The sequence below is a fragment of the Lagopus muta genome, chromosome 1, assembly GCF_023343835.1.
Source record: "Lagopus muta isolate bLagMut1 chromosome 1, bLagMut1 primary, whole genome shotgun sequence".
Taxonomy (NCBI): domain Eukaryota; kingdom Metazoa; phylum Chordata; class Aves; order Galliformes; family Phasianidae; genus Lagopus; species Lagopus muta.
In genome coordinates, this window is record NC_064433.1 from 83,568,396 (window position 1) to 83,596,369 (window position 27,974).

Sequence of the window (27,974 nt, forward strand, 5' to 3'; positions counted from 1 at the left end):
ACGCTAGCTGAGAGCTGCTGCTACTTACATCACTTTCAGTACTATGTACATACAATATTTGATTTTTTTTAAAAAAAAGTTCAGCTGTATTTCAGTAAATGTTTCTCATAAGCACGGAACCATAGAAACCATACTTCTACTGCATATTCATACATAGAAATATAAAGTAAGAAAACCAAGCTAGCTAAACCTGATGTGTATCAAAACATTTTTCTCTGCAGCCCATGAAAGAAGAAAGATTATTTTTTTTCATCTTCACATTAGGTGAATTTCTGATGTCACTGATTTCTTATGCGCTGGTTTTCACAATGGAAAGAGCCTGTAAAAACTGAACTTGAATTCAGCAACTTTAAAACCATTGGTACCTAAATATAAAGCAGGCAGTTACTTCTGGGTTTTCTGATGTCGGAATTTTTTCCACTGATGTGAAGACTAAAGAAAATTAAGTTTTATTGCTTGTTTAGTAGCATAGCCATGAAGGAAGAGACTGTGTGTGATTGTGATGAGCAGAGAGATGAAATGAATGGAAACTGTTTCAAAGGGAGGAGTTCTTGTTACGATATGCATAGATTACCTTGTTCTGTTATTAATCAAACTGTTCACACTGATGGGATTTTACTAGCAACTGACATGCTTCAGCCATTTCCTGGAATGATGTACAGACTTCTTCGCTATGATCGTTTTAGAAAACTACTAGCTCTACATGTTTTTCAGGTATAAAATAGCAATCAATTCAAACTTTCCTACTGATTCCATTGCTGTACATTGAGAGTGTAGTCTCTGTGGCACTTTCCAAGACTAAGTAGTCTTTTTGCCTTGGGTTTGCTTACCATCCTAAAAGAAGATAACACAGAATGGTCATTCAGCTAATATAAAGTATATAAATACAAAGCAAGCAGTAGAGCTTGCTGAATAACAGAAATGAATAAGCTCAGGCATTGAGTAAGATCTCAGAAAATGAACTTTGATGCAGCCTTCTGCAGAAGTCCTCTTCTGTAGTTAGTACTCTAGGAACAAGAACTGCTTTTCTTTTCAGACAACCTCTTCAGCAGACCATCGGTTCACTGTGGTTCTATATAACATGCATCCTTTATAAGATGGTGGTCAAATTCATCAGTCAATGTTTTGTCTTGTCTTTCAGCAGTATGAGTGCATTTAAGAACAAGGTTGAAATTAGTCATTTATTATCTGTTAGCCCTCATTATTGTCAAGAACTGGCCTATATGGAAAACAAAGTGTGAGATTTGCCATAGGAAGGTGTTTATTCTGGCTTACATTTATCTCGAATGATGGCAGTAGCAATGAAAATACAAGCACGACTAACTTAACTAAGGATCAGAAACTAGGGTAAGTCTGCAGGGAACTTTTGTGCATCATTCTGTGCCTAAAAGATGTGCTTAAATAATGTCAAAGGCTGTAGTGTCTGCTGTAGAGATAACGCAAGTTACTTCTAAAGTAACTTGCACAAATATTGAGTTCATTGCTGTATGAACTTGTGCATTTAGAAATAAGAGTTTTGCAGCCTTCACATGGCACTGGGTGAGTTTTCCTGATAGGATCCTGTATTTGTTTGGCAGCAGAGGGGCACCACAGAGGCTGACAGTAGGGCATGATGCTTTTAACTGCCTACACCTAATTATCCATCACACTGTGAAATTCTGAAATGATTCGTTATCTCATTCTTTCTCATTGCTGCTTGTGCTCAGACTGTAACCTTGGAAAAACTCTTAAGTCAGTTTTAAGCTGAAGATGTTGAAGCAAAAAATGCACTTGACAACAAAAGCAAGATCACAGATTTGTGGACTTGTTATCTTTTTCTTTCTTTAGGCTTCTACTCACTGCAAAAGTGATTATGATTTTTTTACCTACTTCCATAGTCATGGAAGCCCACGTGAAGCCTTCGTCCCATTTCTTAGTGGGAAGTCTTTGAAGCAATTAAAATGTTGTTGTTCTCTAAAATATGATGACAAAAAGGCCTAGTTGGCTGTAACTTCACATAACAGCTATCAAGTAGCTGATATTGCAGAATAGCTAACATATGCCACTAAGAGGTGCTAGAGCTGCACATCCACATGGATTGCATCGCCTTTGTGCTTGCTTCCCTCAAGGGTGAGTGAGGGGCAACGAAGTGGGTAGCTACAGATCTAGAATTATTGCAGTCTGCCTTTAAAAGCATGCTTCTTAAGAGCAGGAAATAAGTTGTAAATGCATTCAGGTTGTTTATGCTTTATATACATTTCAGGAGGTTAACTCCTGAATCACTTTACTGTCCTTAGTTCTGTTTTTCTCAACATTAACAGAAGTTCAGATATCACAGCTCAGAAAGAAAGTGATTTTCCTGTAATCTGTGTGGGGAAACATGACAAAATTCAGTATTTTAATTGGGAACAAGCACACTTTTTCAACAAATGAAAGTAAGTCTAATCCCTGACTCAATGTAACAAAGTCTCACAAGAACTACTACAAAAGTCCAGATTTCATGGCTGGTGGAATCAGAATAAGTTTTGATATTTCCTGGAAAACTGCCATATTGTTTTTATCATCACTTAAAAGGTGATGTGTAACAAGTGAAAAGATGTCACCAGCTGTATTTATCAAATGATGATATGCAGGGTGTGCAAGTGCATCCAATAACAATTTTTGCTTTTCTGATAACAAATGCAACAAAATTGCACATCTTATTTATTACATGTATGATTACTTCAGTAGCCCTCGCTTTTGTTTTTGCAGAGTCAAGATGACAGATATGCTTTCACTGCTGAATGGTATGACCCAAATGCTTCACTCTTTCGGCGTTATGAGCTTCTGTATTATCCAAAAGATGGATCAGTTGAAATGGTAAGAATAAAAAAAACAGTAATTTTAAATATAATAATTAAACTGCTTATAAAATGGAAAACCACTGCCAATTATTTTTCCAGGTAATTAGGTTGTAGCTGAAGACATGCTTTTCTTCTAGTTTGAGAAATAGAGATAAGTGTGGTAGTTCACAGTGGAGCATCTACAAGAGCTTCCATATTAATGATTTTTGTCTTAAGCTTGGAGAGTTTCATTTTCACAGATCTGTTTTCATTTAATCTTTTATTGGATTTAAGTTTGGAACACAGCAGCATCAACCTACTGCATGAGAAGCACAAATTGAAGGTGATCCTTAACAAGAACAATTTTCAGTTAGAATTCTACAAGTCTCTGAAGCGTTAGCTGTAAACAACTTCTATCAAAGTGGAGGAAACAGTGAACTAATTTGGTTTTACAGCAGGGAAGGATGTTTCTGCGAGTGGAATCCAAATTTTTCCATTATTGGCTCTTGCATAGACTTTTCTGACTTGTGCCACATTTACCTAATCCTCATTTTTAATTGATAGTAGGTTAAAGCAAGAAATATAGTGCAGATAATCCTGCACTGATAATCCAGTAAAATAGCCAGTGCTTTGTGCTTCCGTTTAGGAATGAATTAGTGATTTTTGACTAGAGTTTGCTAGATTTTAATGAGGATCGAAAGGTCTGAGAATAGCCTAAATTTGAATATTCACATGTATTAATTTTAAAAATATATTGAAATTTTTCTTGCCTTAAATATCAAACACAGAAATAACAGAACTATCCGAATCCACCTTTTTCTTATCCAAACTGTTATTTACTGAAACCATGGTACCCACCTGTGAGGAGATGCACTGTGCACTTTTTACTGATAATCTCTTGAAATAAACTCTACTGTGATGTTGTCCCTTTTAACTTAGTTATTTGTATGATATGTGTGTGCACAGTTGTCAAAACGTGAGGGTTTTTTTTCCGTGAGACATCAGAGCTAATCAGTCAGGAGCCGTAATAATCTTCCTACACAACCATGTGGAGGCTGACAAAATTGTTGTTCATTTCTCCTAGATATCTTAAAACCATAGCTTTCAAGGTGTTCTTGGGCTTTATGCATCAAACACCTATGACTTGGTACGTTTTGCCAGTGTGTTCTCAGGGTTGAGGCAGTATTGTGTGTATGCAGTCATGAGTTTGCATGGACTTTGTGAGATCAATATAACTGCTAAAAAAGCAAAAATGCCTACAGTATCTCTGCTGAAGCGATTCCGCAAGTTCAGTTTGGGGGTGAATTTGCAGACAGAAATTACATTTAAGATGATTTTCTGGATTTATTTATGGTTTCTAAAACTTATCTGGAGTCTGGTGATTCTTTTTTGGTTACTGCAAAATTCTTTTGGATCTTTTGTATCTTCCCAAGGAGATGGCAGCTGCTCACTTTGCCTCTAATGCATTCTTGGAGAAGAGAGGTAATGGACACGAGTCAGCTTCTCTCTGCTTATGAGAGAGCTGTCAATCACCCTTCCCATCTCTGCAATGGTAGCTTTCCTTTCCTCAGCTCTAGCTGAGGGTGGAATAGAGCTGTTCAATGCTTATGTTATGAGGTTCTCAGGTTTCCATTTGTTTTTTTTACTCCTTCATATTTTGCTCCTTCCCGTGAAGGAAAAATACAGTGGAAATAACATGACAAGTTTCCAGCTTGCTTTGCAGACATTAGAAAGCAGCACAGGTTTTTGTCCAAGGACAGCAAGCAACTGTTTCTGATCAGACTGAGTACGTTAAGAGAGACATCCCCAACTATCCAAGTTTTCCACAGTTAACTCTCATGCAGAATTTTTAAATCCAAACTTCTCTTTCTAGAGATTTCCTAAAATAGAGATCTTTGAAAAGGACACATTCCTAGAGAGAATTATTGTGGACAATTTACCTGTTACATATACATAAGAGAAGGAAGAGAGAAAACAAAAAATCAAAGCCATCTTACATTTCTTCTGCTGTGACTTTTCATTTGTATTATATTTTAGATAAAAAATTCCACTCCAAAGGATTTGTAAATACAGATAGGTGCCTCTTTTTTCTTCCCTCTTCATCTTCTGCTTGAGAAGAGAGAAGCAGAAGGGGGTGTGCCTTTCTAGGAACTGTTTGTGCTTCAGTGAAGGTATGATCAAGCTTTTAGTTGAGATATTAAGAGTTTTAATGCTTGATTCAATTAATAGGACTCTTCTTGAAACTGAAGAACACTGAGAGCGTACAGGTGAGAGCTAAGGATGTTTTTATTATGGAATCCTGCTTATAGAAGGAGGTATAAAAAAAAAAAGTTTGGCCTAAAGAGGACAAAACTTTTTCTTTCCTGAGATTCTGTTTCTCTAAGAGACTGAAGGGATCTGTAATATTTATGTGTAGTAGAGAAGAAACTGTTCATGAGGTTGTATTTTGTGCTTTAGCAGTCCACCCAGAAAACTGTGCATTAATGTCTTCCTTCTTGCTCAGAATGTTGATACGTAGCTGAATTGTCTTGACAGGCATTTCAGCTTGCTGCTCTAGGCAGTGAGAACTTCTGAATGTAGTGCTGCAGCCATCCATCCATCCCTAATTCAGAGTTATATACAGCCAAATAAAGCATAATATCACTGGAACAGTCCCCTGAAGACAAGACCTGCCACAGCATGTATTATGGTTGCTACTGCTTCAAGCCATTGGCCTGTGAAACAGCACAGACCAGCTAGGGGGAATTCTGATTGAGACTGAGCAGAGTTAGCCACTAGGAACGTGAACTATTTACCATAGTTGGAATTAGCACAAGCAAGTAATAAAATAAAAACTGCGAAGACAGCCATCCCCCTGAGACCACTTAAAACTACACATCTGTTCCGTTTATCTTCTAAGCATTCCTGGTGCATGTGCAAGTTCAAAGGGTTAAGAATAAAATCAATTTAATGATCAGATTCAATCCCACAGAGCTATGGAAATTTCTGAAGGAAAAGTAAGAATTATGTTGAGTTTGCCAACAGCTTAGATCTCTTGCTGTAGAAGGTTCTATGGTTCTATTCTTCTTTTGTCTGCAGTATGATGTGAAGAACCATCGTACCTTTTTAAAGCGCACCAAGTATGAGAGCTTACACCTTGAGGATCTGTTTGTGGGCAACAAAATTACTGTGTTTTCTCGTCATCTTTCCTTAGTGGACTATGGAGATCAATATACAGCACGCAAGCTAGGAAGCCGCAAAGAAAGGTAAGAAAACCTGTTTTTCTTTTGAAATCCTCCTTTATGACTGGGGTAATTGTTCTTTGCTGAAAATAAGATTTCTGTACTGTGGGAAAAGGAGGAATTAGTCACAAGTCTGCATGAGGTTTGCAGTCATCTGGCATACTGATAGCTGGAGGGAAGAAGTTCCCTGCTTGTAGGCAAACCCACCATTATCCCTCCCACCTGATGCATCTTCAAGGCCAGTTTATCCACGGTGTCTGCTGCATTCTCCAGATCTCTCTGAAGAGGAGAGGTGGAGGAGGAAAACATGAGCTGCAACTCAGCTGTGTTACTCCTTGCAGAGCTGGTAGGAGTAGCGTTCTTCTGATTTGTGGATTCTCTCAGGGCAGTATTGGTGTAGTAACCTTAATGGATACTGGGCCACAATCTTACAAACTGCCTCCTGCCTCTCTGCAGTCAGTGCAGAAAACTAGTACCTTACCAAACACATCTACCCTGTATTATCAGTAGTAACAGAACAGTAGGGACTGGAGTGAGAGTGGCCATTCCTATCCTCTACTGCTTTTCTCACTGTGGAGGTTTTTCATTTGAGAATGCTTTCAGCATTTCATAAACTATGCATGCATGAGGATGAGAAGTGTGGAGTGGGAATGTCAATAAAACCTATGTGGTTGTATGTTAAGACGAACTTAATAGGTAAAAACCCATCCAAGAACAAAAGTAGTAGGAGAAACTTAGAATGACAATAAGGTTACTCTAAGAGAAATTTAAATCTGATTTGCCTGCACTGCATGTAATTTCTGAATTCAGGAATTAGTGAATTTGGATCATTTGCTCCAGGTTTTTGTTGTTTGTTTTTTTTTTTAAAGAAGTTCATAGAGTATTTTCATAGGCATGGTGTTGCAGTGAGCCCTGTTCAGTTTTATTGCTCCCTTCCACTGTCTGGTGTTAGTTTGAACTCTTTTTGAAGAAGCATAACTGGACACTTTGGAACAGCTGCAAGTTTTGGCATGTATCTTTGTCCTAACCTCACAAAAACATTGCCTTGGAAATGACTGCCATAATAAGTTTTCATAAGAAGCTTCCAGAAGGATGATTTCTGGTGCTTTTTCTTCAGTCTGGAGTTGCAAATGGTGGAAGAGTAGCAAAGAGGGTGGAGAATAGCAGAGAAGGACTTCTGTGTATGACACTGCTCTGTGTTTCTCATTGGAGTGTTGAGTAGATTACATCTGTCTTGTTTATGGGTTTTATCTCGGTGTAATTTTTTTATTGCTGCATGTTTCATGCTCTGCCTAAACTTGCATAAGCCCTGGTACTGATGGATTTATAATAAGAAAAGGTGGCTTGTGATAAAGTGGAACATTTTTCTCGTAAGTGTAGCTGTATGTTTGTACAGCAACATTGTATAGCCAGCAACACCACAGATTTGTCAGTGAGGTGGTCCTTGGAGAGGGGGTGCTCTACAAAAGGAAGGAGAGAATTTATGACGTAAGCTATTTGGAAAACATTTTAGGAATGTCAGCTGAAAGATAACATAAATATGCAAGTGATGTTACATATTCAGAATGGCCTTGGGGAACATAATGAAAGGTGTCTTAAACAGGCAAGATATCCTCAAAATCCAGTTCCTTCACAGAAGCTGGCTTTCACTGGGTAAACAGGGTCATAGTAAAGGAATCCTTGTGCAAAATGGCTGCATGTGGACTGTTTGTCTTTTTGGCCTGGTCCTCACGGCATTTAAAGCAGTTATTAGTTAAACATTATTATTAGTAAGATTTCTGCAGCACTTAATTCCTAAAAATAATTTCTAGTTGGAATGTTGCTAATAATTTTGTGGATGTTGTATGAGGGGAAAAATATTCCTGTCTTTCCTTGCCTTTATACTGTACAGGATAATCTGTTGTTTATCTCAGCTTTGGAGGTACATTCTCTGGCTGCTGAATATGCATGCAGACAAAGCTCAGAAAAGACCTGTGAGGGAAAGTAAGCGATGTACATAAGAAGAAAAAAGTGAATGTTTTGAATTGGGGCCTTTGTTCTTGTCAGGAGAGCCAGCAAATGTTACTCTAATTACATGAGGTGTGAAACACATGGTAAGAGGCCAGTGTAAGGAAATAAGACAGGTAGGTAAGCATGTATTTACTTAAAGCACGCTGTGTAAAGAAACACTGCTTTAAGAAAGTGACTTCTGTTGTATAGTCCTCCATTTGTGATCCTGGGCAGTTGTAACCTGAAGTAAACACTTGTCTGAGCAGTGTGCACTTTCTAAGTTGTCTGTACTCAAAGTCAGTTAATATCCATGATTTTGAAAATGGTATGAGAAAACTTGTGTCTCGAGCAGAAATACTCAGTCTCTTCAAATTGGCTGTGTCATTGACATAATCAGTATCTCTTCCCCTACATGACATAGGACTTTTGCACGTACTGTAGCTTATTTTTAATAAGTAGGTTTCACAAGCATAGCTACAACATGAATTGTGCACCATTTCTTTGATCAGCTCCCATCTCCTGGTGGCTTTTTTTTTTTTTTAGCACTCGTTGGAGTACTGTCAAACAATCGTTCTGAAAATGTAAGCAACCAGGATGAGTTTTCATTCTTTGTTCCTAGACCTAAAATTGTTTCAAAAAGTACTTTGCAGACTGCATCATGTAAGACTACAAAAATATATTGCTAATTAAAGCTAAAAATAAGACATTTTTTATCAAATCTCAGGAACAGGCTTCAGCATCTTGAATTATACTTTTTCTTGCCCTGCTTGCTTCTGAAAAGCTCATACTGAGATGTTACACACTTTATACACTGATGTTAGCTAAAAGGTTTTGTTAGATTTGCTCATTGCGGTTTTTATTAGTGTCTTCCAGGTAAATTACTACTTAAAGCAATGTTTCATTGCACTTTGCTGGGAATTAGAGTTTTACTGGAAAGCTTGAAGTTAGAAGTGTAAGGGATTGTTTATTTCTGGTGTTAGCACTTTGTGCTGAACAGCCTGTCTAATAGCATAGATTAAAAAAAAAAATAATTCCGGAGGGAAATGTCAACTTCACTGGGGATTTTATTCAATGATTTGATCCTTGGTGATCACGGTAAATGAGAAAGTTGAGAGCTTCTTGAGCCAGGGTGTACATCATGCATTGTGTGAAGGTATGCTTGTCATTGGCCTAGCACACAACTGCTCACCTTCATGTGCCTTGATGCACATGGCACCTTCTGTCATATGATAAATAATACCACAAAATAAATTGGAGCTATTAAATCCTTGGGAAATGTTGTCAGGCTATGGCCACGTGGATTATGCTAGCACGCTTCCCTGAGGTCAGCCTTCTCTGGCATGAAGACAGGGTTAAATCATTTTTGGTTTGGACTGCGATGTACTGAAGCATAGGCTCAGCTGACTATTCAAATGCAATTTCTTATAATTGCTTGCCTCTACCTTTAGTCAACAAGTCTTCCTGTGTTATGTTTCCCCTCTGATCTGTGTATGTAAGCCTTCTGATCCTTGTGGAAATCTGCGTTGGTATCTGAGCCGGGAAGGTCATCTATGTCTCTCTCTTAATTTCACATGCGATGTTGCATGCATTCAAATTTCCCTCTTTGTTTTCCGCTCTGACACCTCTCTTCCTTTACGTTTGCTGTAAAATAGATAGCCTGTTCATTCCCAAAGCATCTGGTAATCTCTGGTTGCCTAAGGTAAGGTAATAAAGGTAGTAGAAATTCATCCATCTCCTGTATCCTCAGCATATTTGCTCTCATTGGAATATACTGCTGCAAACCTATGGGTTGCTTTTCATTTTTATGCTGCTAAATAAAAAGAGAAGTTTGCCATTATTTACCTGTCATTTATGGAGGTGCTGCTTTAAAAAAATCTATCTTGAGAAGCCTTTGTTATTAGAAACAGTGTAAAAAGATGGAAAGAGTGAAAGAGCTCTTCAGGATTGTCACAGAGACAGTTTCAGAGATACAGGGTTGAATAAATCATCTGTTGATTTGTAAGCTGAGCACATTTGAAGCTGACTCACCACAAGATGAATGCAAATAGAAAATGCCATTTTACAGACCTTCCTTTTTGCTTGTTACTTTTGATTAATAATATATTTAGTGCTTGGTGTACTTGGTCTGATGCAAAGCACGCTAATAAAACTGTCCTGGCCTTGGGGATGTACAGTATAAAAAGATAATTGTTGAAAAGATAGGATGTACTTGAAAACAAAAATGTGGGGGAGAGCATTGAGACTTTTTTTTTGGGCTCTCTTAGAATACAGATGTCAGTCAGTAACTAATACCTTATCTCCCAACATTTTATTGTGTCCATTATCAGCGTCAGCTACCGTGGCACACAACTCATACTGTGGAGTGTTTGTACTGTATGAAGGAAAACTGGACCCTCTTGTCACTGGGGCCTCCTAAACTTTTAAAATAATAATACAGTAATCATTTCATTTTGATTTTTGTAGGAGATGCATGTTTTTAAGTAATATTTCTAAATACAGAAGTTGAGCAGCTTGATTTTTTTTTTTTATGTATATAATGATTACTTAAGGAAAGAGCGTAGGGAGGGAGAAGGAAACAAATGAGTTATGTTCTAACTCAAAGCAGGGAGTGAGGAGCATAGAGAAACTATCTACCTTTGCAGCATGAGAGAGATGTACTTCAAAAAATTTAATATGTATCTCATAATTCCTTGTGACTGAATATTCCTCATAGCTTTTGTGCTCTAGGAAAGTGTTCTTTTCTGTCTTGCTAAAGGCACATTGTGTGACTATGAGGTTATCATTCTTGAATATTTAAAACTGAAATCACTGAATAAAATCTCGTGGACAAACTGCTTAAAAAGTGTGGGTTTTAAATTGGATGGATTCTGTGGGAAGAATATCAGTTTGAGAATATCAGGAAACAAGCAAGTGTTGAGAATACAAGGAATTTCATGTGAGAAGAACCAAGCTTCAGGAGCAGGCTGTGAACAGTTGCTGTGAGGTTTGGGTTAGGAAAGGTAGCCATTACTGTGGGTAGAGGTACGCACCACTTGAAGAAGTGATCAGATTATTTGCTCTCAGAGTGAGGGAAGAAGCTGGTAAATGGCAACTGATGGGACGCTATGGGCTGACTTGGCTTTAGAAAGCTGAGGAAACTGTAATAAGCAAAGCTTATTCTCATTGGAACATTGCCTTGCACAGACATTGAAGAATAGCATAGGAATTGGTGAGACAGTGGGACTAGAATGCTTGCTTGTGGCAGAATGTCTTTCTGTGGTGCTTTTCCATCTGAGCATAAACTCGACATGCACACTAAATTCTTTAAGAAAAGTAATGTTGGCTGTATCTCTCTCCCTTTTCTTTCAGAACATTGGCTTTGATTAAACCTGATGCAACACCAAAGATTGGAGAACTAGTAGATATCATTATTAATGCAGGATTTACAATAACTAAGGCCAAAATGATGGTGCTTTCAAGGTAAGAGATTATAAGGTCAGCTCTATTGTATGTACTATTTGTGCAGTTCAGGCCATTCTCTGAAGTTTATCCCATGTTGTTCTGCACATTAAATCCATTCCAGTGAGTAATAAAGGGAAGGCTCATCTGTTTCATAACAATGTGTAGGTTTTTAAGTACATACAGAAAATAAAGTATTACAAAGCTTTGTGCAAATGAGTATGGGTGATTCAACAATTTGTGTGAACCAAGGTGACTAGCATTACTTCAGCAATTCAGTAACATTCACCAATGACTTCTCTGCATGTGCTCACCTTGTAACTTCCTGATATAAGCCATATTACAGATTATAACACAGTTGTCTTAAGTACTTGGTTTCTTCACTCTCTGTAAATTCATTGTCTTAATTTGTACTCCCGAAGCCTGAACATGTTTGCTTTTTAATAACTAGGCAACCCAGGCAAAGCAGGTGAGCTTTTGATCACGTTGCAGGGTTGAACAGGTGCATCTCCCTGGATGCTCCCCCTGCACCCTTTGCTGCTCTCCACCTGTCTCATTCAACCACAAGATTATGGTTTCCTCTGCAAAATGCTTTCCCATAAAGATGATTAATTTATCCTACAAGAGTTTTCCAAGATTATTATGGTATTTCTCAGTTGCTGCATTGCCAAGCCTTTTGATATGCAACATCTTTTTGACAAGAAAAGCTATTAAGTATTAAATAGTACAATTTTCATGGTTCCTTGGGATTTCTCTGTGAGGTCAAGAACAATTTTATCCTACCTTGAAGTTCTTTTTGGCTTTCTGAAATACTAATTAAAAAAAAAAAAGTGAGCACCTCCTCTTATGTCTGTGTTCACTTACTACAGTGTTTGATGAGACTGGTCCCAGATGCTCTCTCAAACAACTCCACTTTGTGAGTTCAGTCAGGTTTGCAATGCTGGCTTACAATTCAGTGTTTTTCAATCCAGCGGGTTTTTTTTTGGCTTGCTTTCCTGCAGTCTGAGATATTTGATTCTCAAGTGTTGAGTGGTTCTTTATTTCAGTGTCAGTGAACTTGGAGAACTATTGAGCCAAGTTGTGTGATCTGAAGGAAATGGAAACTGGGAATTAAACTTTTATTGCCTACTGCCTATATAAAACTCCCTGCTTGTCTTGTAAAATTGAAAATGATTATTAAGTGTGAAATTGAGCCTCAGTACTAAATCTAGTTAAATTATGTATGAGTATTTGTAGTTTCTCTGCATAAAATATACACTGTTTCTTGCTATTGCCATTTTAAAATGCTGGAACAGTGGTTTTGCCAAAATTTTCTACTAGATCTGGCATACTTACTCAAGCAAGCATCGTCATCTGTTGCTTTCAGTGAAGAAAACATTACTGACATTCATCTGGCAATCCCTGTTAACTTGGTTTATGCCTCTGTTTAAGCTATAGCCAAGATACAAAAGTGAGGACAGATACCTGCTTTGATAGGTCAGCTATCTAGACACAGAAGTTAATTGCATGTGAGTTGAGTCTGTTATTTCCTGGTGAACACTGTTTTCCTTTCTTTAAAAGCAGAACAGTAACAAGAGATGAAATGGAAAAAGGAGCTAAGTTATACAGCACAACCATAGTTCTATATTTCTTGCAATAGGAATTCTTAACTGAATAGTAGAGTTCAACTTGATACAGGAAAAAATATTCCAGAAATATTTCTTCATATTCAGAAATGACAGTGTGGAATCTGTTTGTGTACTTTTTCCCCATTTGCTTTCCAAAATTATCTGATGAATTAATTTCGGCAAGGGATGTTCTGATAAAATAGTGAATTGTAAGCAGAAACTTGGAGCTTGAGAGTGCAAGTATTCCTGTGACTAGCATTGGTTTTGAAGCAACCAACCAGGAACTGTTTGGTTCCAATGGGCAGACAGCTGTTCTGATTCCTCAAAGAAGAAATTTGTGATTGTTAAAATCTTTGTCAGGGAAATTAAATTATCTTTAGGTACTTCTTGAGGTTATTTTTTGCCTCTGGCAATATCAGGCCTAAGTCTGGACTGCAAATGAAGAAAGATGTGAGAAGTTGCATTGCAGATGACAGTTACTATGACTTGGTTCTGACTTGCAGCATGTTACTTGAAATATATTCAGGTGGTGTCTTTCAGTAAAGGGAGCTGCTTGAAGTGAGTGAAACTGTGGAGACCAGAAAATTTCAGGAGATGTTTTTTACCTTAAGAAAGAATTTTTCAGATGGGGATCTTTCAGTTTCTATGCATCTCTGCTTTGATTATGAGCTTTGTACACAGATTGGGGGATCAGCATTACTGCTTGCTTTCAGCTGCTAGTCTGCTCCAAGAGTTTATCCATCTCAGCAAATTCCAGCTTCAGAACATGGTACACAGTGGGATTTGAAAGCAAGCAAGTCCAAACCTGCACTTCTGAACTGGAGTTTTGAAGCTGCAGTTGCAAGATAACGGCTGAACTTGAAAACTCTCATGGATTCTTCTAGCTGTTGTCATGCAGAAAAAGCAGTGAAGGTAGCAAGAGTTTGCATGAGGAGCCATTCAAGAAAAAGGAGGGAGGAGGGTGGGCTGTCTAGCTCAGGAAGTGGCAAGGTGAAAAGCCAAAGAGTGATGTTTCACAGGTGGATGGAAGGAGGGTCTGCACTATGGACCCTGAAACTGAGCACAGGGCTACTAGAGGCATGGCTGTGGGAGTGCAGAGCTTGGGGAGTGCCGTCATGCTGTGTTAGTGATGAATATTCTGGCATTTAGCCTGCAGCATCTGATGTGCTATCTTTGTACTCAGGTATTGAGACTAAATAACAGCTGCAGTACAGGTACACTTTGTGTGCTTGCTGGCCTTTTTTTACCTGAAAAAGTACTGAGCTCTCCTCATGGAAATCCCTTGCTATGGGAGCAGACAGTGTGTAGTAACTGGATTTTTCCCTGAGGGAAGTGCGTGACCAAACTCAGTTATAAAAGAGAAAAGCATATGAGAAAGCATGTTCTAATCTGGAGGGGTTGTGCTACCTATTGGAATTGTAACATTTCTGGATACTGAGTAGAAACCAGATCATGCAATATGCTGTTGTTCACTGTCATCAAACACTAGCCCCAATAAGGAAATAGGTTTCACTGAAGCAGATGAATTGTTTGTTTATGCTTTAAAACCAGATTTCATTACCCGACGTATACACTCAAATTGAACTGAAAGATCAAAGCAATGTAACAGTGAATAGCTTGTCAGGAGGGTGTTTCTGCTGTGTTTGTTTCCCAAGCTAAGAATGTGGAGCTCATCAGTGACTTTGAAAATCTTTAGTTTTAGTGATGACTTCCTTCCCAGATCAGGATTGTGAACAGGAGTCAGTTACACCTCTAACCATGCTAAATATGACAAAGTTAAGTGTAAGAGTGCTGCTCCAAAAGTAATGCCTCCTGTTTTACTATGGTGGAGACTAAACCTTCACACCAGTATTCCTTACACGTTGCTGTGTGACAGGTGGCAGTGGAGGGGCAGTCTGATGAAGTGGCACCTGACATGAGAATACAGATGAAGCAAAGGTGTGTCATTGAATTTTTCCATGATGCCCATTAACATTCACTGTTGCTTGCTGAACATTTCTGGAGATCTCACAGTGCCCACATTCACTGTTTGACAGTGGGTGGTGCATTTCAACACTGACAGCAATAGTAGGTCACCTCTGCTGGTGCGAGTTTTGATAAGAGTACCATGCAGGCTCTGGTTCATCGTTGGTGAAAATGCACAGTTAATGGAAGTAACTGTTGAAAATTACTGTTTGTAGCTGAGATTTTTCTGTATCAAATAATGTTGTTGTACTCTTTGTATCTATTTTAGTTTCCATGGAAATAAGTAGGAGGCATTACTTCTGGAGCAATCTGTGTAGTTTCTTTTACAGGGTATGAATGCCCCATAAATTTTCCAACTCGGGAAGGCGTTATCAATAGAAAAATATTGATGAATGATAGTTTGTGGTTCTCAGAGTTATATGTGTGAGTGTGTGTATATATATGTGTACTCATATATACACTTTGTATATATCTATATAAAGCTGCATCTTTTTACTTTTCCAGAAAAGAAGCAGCTGATTTCTACATAGACCATCAATCAAAACCTTTTTATAAGTAAGTACATCACTTTGAGCTTGACATATTTATCGTTCTGCAACAGCAACTGATTTACTGTGGGTCCAAACTCAAGCCTTTCAGTGAGACTGAGTACAGGCTATATCTGACCATGATGGAGATCAGATGATCTAGAACTTTTTTTTTTTTTTTTTTCTGAGTAATTGTTTGAATATGTTGATAAAAAGCAAGAGTTTTGCCTGTGGTGTTATTTCACAGATGTCTATCTACACTAATGATAGTTATCTGAGGAACCTTAAGCTTTTGTCCTTATTTGCTTGGTCTTCCCTACTACAGTCTTATTCACTACATCTTCAATATAGGAATTTTCTCAAATTTAGAAACAAATAATTATAAATCATTTCAAAACAATGAGAAGAAAAATCTTCCTCAAAGCAGAGCTACAAAGTTAGGTTGCTCAGGTCTTTGCTGAGTTGAGTTCTGAACCTCTCTACTGGGTCACATATTTTCGTTGGCTTTAATTTACAGCCCAGATCACCATATGTTGTTTCCATTTTGCAGTGAGCTTCTCCAGTTTATAACAAGTGGTCCTGTTGTTGCTATGGAAATCTTACGGGATGATGCAGTTTGTAAATGGAAAACATTACTGGGGCCTGCAAATTCTGCAGTGGCTCGTACTGATGAACCAGACAGCATTAGAGCAAACTTTGGACATGATGGCATAAGAAATGCAGCTCATGGCCCAGATTCAGTTGCCTCAGCTGCTCGAGTAAGTTTTTGACTTTGTTTCTTAACTAGTTTTCTTATTAATTTAATTTGATAATGCAAGTGGTCAGGAATTTCTCATTTCTTTTTTTCCCATTTGAGTTCTGAATGAATAGGTATTCTCTTTTTTAGCATGGAAGAATAAACTGTCTCGAAACAGGAATCTTGTTTATATTTGCCATAAATGGAAGTCTTGGACATTTTGATCAGGACAATGTGCCTAGTCCTCTAAAAACTCTGCTCCCATTGTGCATATCAAATATTTATGAAGACAGACCATTTTGTATTGCTTTGTGTTCTGGAAGGTAATACAGTGGGCCTGGCTTCTAAGAGTTCCCCTTCTCCTTGTAGTCTGTATTTTCTTAAAGTATTAAGAAAAAGCCCTAGGACTGGGTGATTAAATATTACTGGCATTTCCATAGAACAGAGGTGTTTGTGAACACTGATGTTGGGTAGATCTGCTGATAAGCAATGGCTAAAGTTTACTGAACAGTTTTTCAGTACTGCGCTGTTATCTTAGCTCTAAACTAGCAGGGAAAAGATAATTGTTGCTTCTGGGATCCTGGTCTTTCTTCTTTTTTACCCTGAAACAGCTGCAGTAGCACAAACTTGAAAAAGATTCCCTCTTTTGAGGGATGCCTCATGGTAGTTGGCAGTTTATGTACTAGAAAATGTGTAGCAATGATGTGCTAGTGGTGAGCGTAGCTGCAGCTGCTGTGGGTTTGCAGGGCATGGGAAACTCGCTGTGAGGCCTGGGCATTGCTTGAAGCACCATGCTCAGGCGTCTGCATGGTGCATGGCCTGTGGGGCTTCTCTGCACACCTTTGGTTTTGACAAGTCATGTTTTGGACATGAAATACTTCTTGTGGTGGCAAGTCTGGTGGAAATGATACATATCCAGAAAGAGGTTGAATTCTTATGAAGGAGAATCTTAAACAAGTCTTTGTAATTCTGGTTAAGTAGACTGATGTCTTCACGCACAAAGGGAAAAGTTTCTCTTTGCTTCTATGTGCTGCAGTGACTTGCTGTGCCAACTTTTTACCTGAGAGTGTAGGAGACAGTATGTATTAGCATAAGATTCTGATTGGAAATTTAATTATGTGCTTTGGCTTAAGCTTGTAGTTCTCTTTACATTTCAACAGTTTGAAGGCCCTGCTCACGTGTAGTATTTTTATGAGTAAAATTATTGTATTGCTGAACTTTTGCAGATGTAGGCATCCTTGTGATGTTACTGATACCAATCTCTGATAAAACAACTCAACTTGTGAATTTAATAGGCCTCTACATATTTTAACATTGTAGGTGCAGAACTGTCTGCTTGTATAGCAGCTGCCATGGAAACTAGTTGGTTGCAGTTCGCAGAAGCTTTCCTGAAAAGAAATAGAAAATAGAGGGACCTAAATGAAATTTTCTTGAAAGAAAACCAAAGTCCCAACTACATCTAATGGATGTACTATACACTGAGCAGTTAGAGTAGAACAGTGCAATGACAAATCAAAGTAGGCCCCTGATGTACTTTGAGATTATTTTTCTTTCTGTAGGACAATTTTTTCTTCATATTAGGTATGAATAAAAAAATTGCTTTTTTAAGGCATCACTTGGATTTTGTTTGTCATCTCATTATCCTACTCTTCAGCATTATTTAGATACTTTTCTCTTCTGGCATTTAATGGACCAAAGAAGTGGTAAATATTTGAAGTGTTTTGTTGTCTCCTTCTCGCTGCTGCTTTTAGAATGAACATTAGTTAACAGAATGGCACAAGGTCTTTGAGGGTTGCAGCATGTCACCAAAATAAGGATATTATGGGCACTCAAAATGGGCATTGCTTGCTAGGAGGAAAAAAAAAAAAAACAAGAACAACAACAAAAAAACAAACAAACAAACAAAAAAAAAAACACCAGAAAATAAAAACGCTTCACCTTCCTTCCTGTTGAAAGATCCATCAGTGAAAACTGTGTAATTGTTCAAGTCAGGATTACAGGAATTGCCATAGTAACATGAGGAGAAGATTGAGAAGTAGTTAAGTTTATTCTATCTGAATTGAGCTAGTAAATTAAATGAGACATTTCCAGGAAATGGCCTTCGGCGCTCTTAGTGTTACACACAAAAAAGTTAGATGGATTTGGTAGTAGTATCTCGAGGATATTATTATTTCCCTTAAATAGAAATTCATCAATTCTCTTACTTAACTTGACCAATAGGTCTTAAATGGAATCTGTGTTTCAAGCATTTGACTAATATTTATTGGCAGATTGTGTAAACTATGTGAATAAATGGTATGGAAAAAGCATGAAGCTGGCAGTGAACAGTTTTAAAAAAAAATACTAAAAATCACTGAGGAAAGAAGCTTGGGTGTCAAGCTTGCTGTAGTCTAAGACTGAATAATGATGGCAGGAGGAAAGGAAGTAATGGGAAACAAAGAGGTTCTTTTGATTCTTCTCAGAAATCAGAGTAATTGAGTTCATCTTCCATTCACTAAGACTGAGGGGGAGGAGAAGGGGGACAAGAGTCTGTAAGTCATGAGAGTGGAGCCAACAATTTTAGGTGAAGATTTTTTTTTTTTTTTTAATACAAAAGGAAAAAAAATAGTTGTAAGCAGGTGGGATGGAGTTTGGTTTTGTATAAGGAAAAATTGGGTGCTCATAGTGTTATTGCTTAAGTGGAGGAAAATGTGTCATGAAAAGAGGGAAGCTAAAATCTGTATATGGGAGTAGATCTGCAAAAAATTCTGAGGAAAGAGAATTTAGAAATCTGGGAATGCTTCATCTGCCAAATGATTGTGGCAGCAGTAGCAGCACTTTGAATGTTCTGAGTGGAAATAGATTGTATTGTGGAAGCAGAAAGGGGAAAAAAAAACCTACAAGAAACATTCAAATGATGTTTTTATGATTGTAGCAATCATAATGTTGCCAGGGAGTGAAAGATATACTTCTCCCCTACAATAACCTACATTTGTAGTGCAAAAATCAATAATTTTCTGTGACTATGAGTACTTTGGATGTTGTTACTTATGATGAAAGCTCATGCATGCAGCTAGATAAAACTAAAGTGAATTCAATTGCAATTGTTTTCAGGAGCTGGAGTTGTTCTTTCCCTCCAGTGGAGGCCATGGACCAGCCAACAGTGCGAAATTCACAAACTCTACGTGTTGCATTATTAAGCCTCATGCAGTTAATGAAGGTAAGCAGTATAAATAGTGGAGGTGAAAGCAAATTACTTTGTTTTATCTCATGATCGTTCCTCTGCCACTTTTTGTGACAGTGTGAAATTGCAGGAACGCGGAGCATTTGATTGTACTTGAAAGAGTGTGCAAAGCCTTTTTCATACGCCTTTAGTATTTCTTCAGTTTACTATCATGGATTGTGTGCTGTGTGGATACTTGTTAATTTCAGAATAAACACTGAGAGATTGGAGGAAAAAAAAGAGTCAATGAATCTCATTTAAGCTGTGATAACTTAACCGTATCCTTATTCCTATCTGTCTACCACACTAGTGGAGGTTAGCTTCCTCATGAAAGCAGGACACCTGCTTATATTATAGTGTCTTCCATTTACACAGTAACATATTACATTAAAACTTCTCACAAAGGGAATTTTTTTCAGATGTGAATCTTGTAGAATCTTGTACTGTGGGGATGGGAAGTAGCAAATATTTGTAGGACTCCATGGTTCTTTCTGTTCTGGAGCATATCTTGCAAATTTACTACATGAGCATCAGAAAAGTTTAATGCCGAATTGTTACCGTGCTGGAATAATCTCACTTTTGTGTCATGTACTTAGATACAGGAGCATGTGTAAGAGCAGTAAGTGCAGTAAAATATTTCAGTTCTGGCATTTCAACAATATTTGAGTGCAAAATGAATGTTCTCATGTGAGCACGTTTAGATTTTTCTTGGTAAGATGCAGCACAGTAGTTATTTCTCTATGGACAGCTAAAATAGAGACAGCAGAAATGGCCGTGGCAATTTCCAGACCTTTCATATCTCAAATGGGATATCTGGAGGACTTGGCAAAAAAAAACCAAACCAAAACAAAACAAAAACCAAAAAACTTTTACAATGAAGAGTTTTGCACTCAGCATTGATAAAAACGCCTGTTGTCTTTTGGAGGTCTTTGAAGTCATCTGCTCCTGATACATCTGCCTTGCAGCACAGACAGGAAGATGTTCCTCTTAAGAAAATATAGGCAGCAGCTAAAACTGTGAACTTAACTATTTAAACATTTGCAAAAGGCAGACTTTATTGTGGTAGGATTGTTAATGTCCTTACTTTTTCAAAATTGCAAAGTGGGTGGCTTGAAATGTGCTCTCTCATACTTAAGATGCAATTTGTGTCATATATGGGGGCTCAAACTCTTAGTGAGCGAAAGTTGTCCCTAATTTTAATCATCTTCACTTCTGTAGATTTCATAGTGCCTTGTCTATTATTTTCATTTTTCTTGAACTTCTCTGGATTTTTCTGAATTGCCAGAGGTCAAATTCTGGCCCTGGCTGTACTCGTGTGTGTGTGTGTGTGTGTGTTGCAGAAAGAATTAGAGATGCAGATAAGCAGGAAATACAAATTCACACCCTGCTTTGTAGAGTGAGAGCTGGAAAGACTGGTCAGAAGTGAAGCTTAGGTTCCACTACTATAGTCCTATCTCACACCATAGGGAACAGGAAAGGTAGACTACTGCTTTCAAACAATTAAAATTTGCAAAATAGTGTACCTTGTGTGCATGTTCTCCATCCATACTGCTTTGAAAAGTTCTTTCAACAGAATGAAGGAAGCAACACTGCATTTTCTAAGCTAATAAAACTTTTTATCAATTTAAAATGATTATCAAGAGTGATGGAACTCAGGCTGGCTATGCTTTTATCTTATTAAATTTAGTTGTTTCTATCTGTTCTTTCTGCCATTACTTTGACTATTTCCATAGCCACACGTCCTGCGCTTCTTAGAGATAATGATTCTGTGATTGTCTTGTTAATCTTTTCAGAAGCCTGACTTCTGACAGGGAGTGAATCTTAAGGAAGGGAAGAGTCACTGTGACTGGGCAGCAACTTCCCCCTTTGGTAGAGAGCACTGCTTTAGCTTTATATTGCAGCTGGACTGGTTAGATATGAGAGGAATCCTTCTTTACAAAGGCTGTGGGAACTCTCCTCCCAATGGTCCAGGAGTGTCCCAGGGAGGGTTTGGTTATCTTAGCCTGCCTTCTTCTGTATTCCTTACTCTTGTACTCCTCTCTAGTCTGTTGCAGAGTGGCAGCTCTTCTGGTATGATTGGTCCTCCTTCCCCATAGAGATTATTTTGGAGTCTGGGAGACCTGTTCAGGCTCAGCGGTCTGCAACAGAAGAGGGAGGCCCTGCTCATCTCATCTCTCTTCTAACAGCTATTAGTAACTGTGTTTGGTGATACCTGAGATGTCTCCCGTTTCTCAATTAGAGTAGGTGCTATAGCAACTAATGAGCTTCCCCTCAGGCAAAATTGCTGGTAGGAGACTGCGTGGTATAAAAAAAAATAAGCAACTTTTCCCTCCTCCCCACCCCCTCCCAACAAAGCAGCACTCCCTGCTGCAGTTGTCCACTCCTGATTTTTTTTTTTTTTTTTTTTTTTTTTTTTCTGGCTGGTAAAATGTAAGGTAAAATAAGGCATCTGGAGAGAGAGAAAATCCCATGCAGCCATCAGTGCCAGGAGGTGGTCTGTCTGAGGCCCAGTGAGGAAAGTTATGTGGGTCAATGTAGGAGAGTCTCTTATGCGCTGCAGATTTGATTTGTGCTCCATGAATTTTCACTATTGAGTATCTAAAAATAAACCTTTCTGTAATTTTCTATGTACTGCTGAGCTTGAACTTATCTAATTACCATGAATGTAATCTGCTCATTACATGTGTACAATTACATGAAGTTTCTCTTGCACGTTTGAGCTTACTTAAAACTTTAGTCTTTATTTCTATAGGAATGTTTAACTGGATTCTGATTTGAATTTTATTTCTTTTTCCAGTGTTTTTTCTTTTTTCCTGCAGAGTCCATTGTGTGAGTAGTTCTTAGAAGGAAAAAATCTGCAACTTTTTAGATCCAGGAAAGGGTTTGCTTAGCCATAGATAAGCAAAAAAGCTTTTTAGTTAGCTTCCCTTGCTATCAGAAGGCTGGATCTAATCTTTAGTTTACGTTGGTTAATTCAAGGACAGAATCATTCTTAGAAGCTGGCTTTGATTACCGTAGAGAGTTTACAGATTCCTGTCCAGTGCCAAAGCAGTGGAAAGTCACCATGAGTTTAATCTCTGGCCTTGCTGACCTGATCCTGACCGGTGCACAGAAACGCCAGTTGCTAAGCAGCCCAGTACACAGCACAGGGCTCTGCCTGTGAACTCTGAAGAGCGTTTGCAAAAGCATTCCAGTTCCTCTTTGTTGAAAAAACCGATCTGCTGCATAGAGCTGCATACTTGATCTGACCAGAAGTATATCTGAGGGTCACAGCCTGATTTGATCCCTCTGGAGTCTGCCATACTTTTCAGTGTCTTCTGGTTACCTCCTTCACTTGTCTTGGGGCCAGTTTTCAGCCAAGAAGGATGACAACTAGTGAGCACGCATCTTCAGTACGTTAACTAGGATTTTAGGGCTTGATCTGTTAACAATTGGAGAATTTTAGTGTTGCTGTGTTTCCCACTTGCTTCTTGTGTTAGGAGCTTCTGATAACTCGGGTATACAAGGTCACAGCTGCAACCAGTTAGACATTCATTCTTTTTGTAACTCCCTTCATGTTATGAGGTCCAGAGATATTACCAGTAGTGCTCAGAAGGCAAAATTATAAATACACCAAAATATATGAACTTCAATCTAGTGCTCTGATGACAGTTATGACACAACTCTTTTGTCAGTAGAAACAGTGCTTTGTAAATCACTGGATGGAATTAACTTTAATTTATTATGTGTAATAGTTTAGTCATGTTTGCTGTAGGAATTAGAGCTTGGTATTTCATGACTTTGATTGTAAAGTTTCTTTAATATGGCTTTCATTTTATTTCCTTGTAAAATGAGCAGGGGAAAAAAAAAATGAAAATAGCAATGATCAGGATGTAAAGGCTGGGTTCAGAAGTGTTACATTTCACATTTTCACATCCATAGTTTACAGCACAGAGCTCAAGAGTTGAAATCCTGCCCTCTGTTTCTGCACTCCCAAGTTTGAGACGCGAGTTCTGAAGTCAGAGTTTTCTTGAAAATAGATTTGAGGCTAAAACTGTGACATGAACTTGAAAAACAAAACTGTAATTGGGACTTCATTGGGTCTGATGCAATCTGAAAAGCTTGCCTAAAGACACAGAAGCCTCTATGGCCTCAAGAACTGCTAGGTGCATGACTGCCTACACAGACAGGTTTGTTCTTCTGGGATGTGTTAAGCTAGATATTTTCTTCTAACATTACTACTAAAATCTTATGCTTTTTTGTAATTAAAATAAAAAAAAAACACAGTAATTACAGTGCTGTCTTCCACATAATTGTTCAACTAAGATTTAAATCTCATAGAAAACAAAAGAAGCAGGACAGTTTTGATTTTTTTTTCCAAAAGATATTCAGTAAAAGATATTCAGTACAAATATCATTTTAACTCTGTTTTGAATGGATAGTAAATCTTTGGGAGCTATCACCAGCTCTCTTAATACTTACTGGACTGCCTTAGCAAATCACAGAGTTTTATTTTGATTAGCAAAATGCTACATGAAAGCTCGGTGTAAGAATCATGTTTCCTTATTTATACAGTCTAGGAAAAATCATAACTGAGAGTAGTTATTCACTCATAAGACAAGTTTTACTTTGTCAAAGAAAAGAGAAGCTAAGACAGCAGTTGAGTCTAAGGCAGAAAAAGAGTGCACCCACATAAGAACTCAAATGAAGTTACTTTCCAAGGCAGACTGGAGAGAGAACTAAAATCCAGCGTTGCAGTAGATTATATGTCTGACTGCAAACAGGAGGACCGTTCCTGATCTACAACAGACTTATTGCCCTTTGAATGGGAATACATCACTGTGTAAATGTCCAATTCACTTCTGTAGTGTGATAAGTGTAATTACGTGTATGCGGTTAGGAATGTAAATAAACTGGGAAAGAAGAGAGGGTGTAATAGGAGAGGTGCAAATCTGTCATCGTTCTCAGATAACAGCATCTATCTCGCCTTTTAGGAAGATAATCTGTATACATTATGTCAGGTTTTGAAAAATTGTAAACAAGCTCTGGAAATCATATATTCTCACCCTGAGTTTTTAAACAGACAAAGTCTGAGTAACTCATTTTTATTTCCAGGAGATTTCAGAAATAGAACAGGCTTTTGAGAAAGCTGTTTTCTTATAATTGAGAAAGAAATAGGGATACCATTTTCTTTTAAGTAATCTAAAAGCATATTTTCTGTCTCTAAGTATGTATTACAGAAAGGTGAAAGGTAGATGCTGTGAACTCCTACAAGTTTGAGTGCAGAAAGGCATCGGTGATAAGCAGGATGAACACAAATCTTTGCAGGAACTTGAGAGATGTACAATAGATAATTTGAGTGTGACCTCTGGATAGTCTCACATGCAGTGTGTCAGTCTTAATGCTGCAGTCAAATGAAAACTACCCAGTAATGCACCATGCTTTCAGATGCAGACATCTCTTTGCAGAAGGATTTACGCTGAAAGAAGAAGCATTTATGTAAAATTAAAGGCATTAAGATATTTCTTGGAGATGTTAGAGTGTTGAGGTGTTCTGGAGTGTTGGTCTAGTGGTAATTTTCTTTTCTTACAGAGAAATGAAGAATCACTTAAAAACAACCTTCTTTTCCACTTTAAAATTGAGAACATTTTAGCTTCCACTAAAATATCAGTCCATCCACTTTTGTCTTTTTTTCACTTTCTTTACTGTAAATGATAAATGTATAAATGTAAACTGTAAAGTTGTAATGATAAATATTCTGGTTTTGGGATGTTTGTCTTTTGAAACTAAGCCTACGTTGTTTTTCAGTTATTTCCTGCCTGCTTTTGCAGCTTGGCACTGGTTTCCCAGCTTAGTCTGATTTTTGGATTTCCCTGGAGGTGTTCAAGGCCAGATTGGATGGGGCCCTGGGCAGCCTGGTCTAGTATTAAATGGGGAGGCTGGTGGTCCTGCCTGTGGCAGGGAGGTTGGAGATTGATGATCTTTGAGGTCCCTTTCAACCCAGGCCATTCTGTGATTTCAGTGACTAGAGGGGAAATGACATTTATTTTTCCAATTATGAAAAATAAACTTAATGAGGTAGAGGGGAAGGTAGAAAGGATTTCCAAATTCAATCTTTGAGACAGAAGGAAAGAGAAGGAGCTATACATCATAGGAAAAAAAAAGATCAAAATGGCACCGCTAATCTTTGCTGAAGCTCGCATCTCATACTACTAGGAAGACTTGAACGTCCTTCTGTGTACAGAAGACAGACTTAATGTTTTGCAAGAAAGACATTAAGAAGGAGCATTTATTACTGCATTTGGGAATTTTCTTTCGTAATGTGTTAGTGAGAAGTTAATGCTGTAGTTAGATTTAATAGTTTCTAAGAGTGGTCCAGGGAATTTCAGGCTAATTACGCTGCTTTAATACAAGGAAAGCTGATGAGTCAAGAGTCTATAAATTAATTTAAACCACTTAGATAATGATGATATGATGGAAATTTACCAGCATGTCTTCTATAAAGGATAACGTGCTTTACTGGTCTGTGAGTTCTCTAAGTACACTTTATATAAAGAAAGATAAATCAGATCCAGGTAGTTTAATTCACTTGAATACTGGGGCTTTCATTAGGGCCCCTTGGTGTTAGGAACCAAAATTTTCCTCTAATGAATCATAGAATCATAGAATCACCAAGGTTGGAAAAGACCTAAAAGATCATCCAGTCCAACCGTTCAAACTATTCCCAATAGCTCCCACTAAACCATGTCCCTCAACACAACATCCAGAAATAATATGTATGTTTAGAGCTGTGCAAAATAAGCATCTGATTAGCTTTAAATCATTTTTCCCTAACACTGAATTGGAGACATGAGCTTGTGAAATTAAAGGGGTTTTACAAGTGAGGTCGTGGCATCCATCCTTGGTTCTTGTCTATATTTTTACTGATGACTGGGATGGGGAAGAACAGAGCACACTTGGTACCATGTACCTACGGTAGTTTTGGAGGATGTGATGAGAATTCAAAATGTTCCTGATAAACTGCAGAATGTGAAGATGAAAATGTGAACAACTTCATAGCATTACAGTGGAGGGAGGAAAATTAAAGCTACAAGTGTAAAATAGAGGAAGCACAAGTGTAAAATAAGAACAGTCTGGGTGTTGGTGAAAAGCCTGCAGAGAAGTGGTCAGAACAGTGATATATCGTGTGCACAATCAGCACTGTTAATGTTGGACACAGTTTAGTTCTACTCAGTGCTGGTAAGGCTGCAACCTGTGCACCGCCTCCTGTTTCTAGGCACTTTGTTTCACAAATAACATAACGAGCAGCAAAAGCAATATGAGTCAAAAATACAGAATGCAGAGGTATGAGATGGTCTTTTGCCAAGGCAAAAATAAATGATAGAACTTACAGTACATTTACTATTGATCTTGGACAGAGTTGGCAAACTTTCTGCAGGGAGTAAAATAGAAAATTAGAAAATTAGGATATTCTGGAACAGATTTCTAGAGAATCTCTTGAGGGCTTTAACCTCTAGAGTTGTGTTTATTGATAACTGCAACAATAGATTAAAATTGCCATTTATAATTATGGGCTAACGCAAACTGCAAGGAATAGTTTTAACCACTTCCTCTTTGTAATTATAACCATTCATGATTAGTCTCGTGCACAGTGTTCAGTGAGAAATAACAAAAATATGCTAATAAGCATGTGAGTGGTTTGAGTGATGATGCTAGATCCTGTTGTATAAATCAGTGGTGCAGTCTCAATTCAAATACTGTGTTTAGTTTTGTTTATGCTCAAGAAAGAAGTAAATGAAAGTCATGATAACTGTGGAAACGTTCTTCTAGGTGGCGTGCTTGAATGTGTTATTTTCAAGGGAAAGTGTGATGCTTTAGTTTCCTTCTGTTTGCCTGATGTGGGTCACTCATAAGATCATCTTTCCCCCTGTAGTCCGCTTTTTGCTGCTCCAGAATAAAGCAAATAAAAAACATCTGGAAATCCTTTTTCATACAGTGCGCAGTGAGGCTGGAAGATCAGAAGCTGCGGGCTATCAGTGTGATTGTGGTTTGGGGTGTTTAGAAATTGTATCTGCACTGCTTAATAAGAATGCTCAGAGTTGCATTATTTTTCAGTAGAAAATAAGAGAAGGGACCAGTAAAATTTGTTCTCTGGAGCACTGTTGACCTATGGCTGAAATACATTTCAAGAAGGCCCAGCTCTGAGTCCCTCGTTCTCTTCTTTTGAAATGGAGGGGAAAAAAAAAAAAAGACTGTTTAGAGCCAAACCTGGTGATCCTCTGGGATAGAAGCTTAAACCTTGGCAGCAAAGAATAAGATAACCTTTTTCTTTTCATTATAATGTGAAGCAGAAATGCATTTCCAAATGTCAAAAAAAGCCAGACACAAAATGAGTAGCTACTTGGTGCTAATTTAAGTGTGTTGTATTGGTTGCCTCTGGAAATATGTTATTGGATTAGGTAGATCATTGATATCATTGCTGATGGCAGGTTATGTATTCCTGTGAAAA

At 38.0% G+C, this 27,974-nt stretch overlaps 1 protein-coding gene across 6 annotated transcripts in view; it reads left to right on the forward strand.

The window, feature by feature from the left end:
* Positions 1-27,974, forward strand: part of NME7 (NME/NM23 family member 7) — a 90,830-nt gene that overhangs the window by 14,039 nt on the left and 48,817 nt on the right. For all 6 annotated transcript variants that reach the window (XM_048926866.1, XM_048926857.1, XM_048926848.1 and 3 more), the window contains 6 exons: positions 2,731-2,838; positions 5,880-6,046; positions 11,360-11,470; positions 15,526-15,576; positions 16,099-16,306; positions 19,378-19,483. In XM_048926866.1, coding sequence (XP_048782823.1) covers positions 2,731-2,838; positions 5,880-6,046; positions 11,360-11,470; positions 15,526-15,576; positions 16,099-16,306; positions 19,378-19,483 — 751 coding nt within the window. The remainder of the gene's footprint in view (positions 1-2,730; positions 2,839-5,879; positions 6,047-11,359; positions 11,471-15,525; positions 15,577-16,098; positions 16,307-19,377; positions 19,484-27,974) is intronic.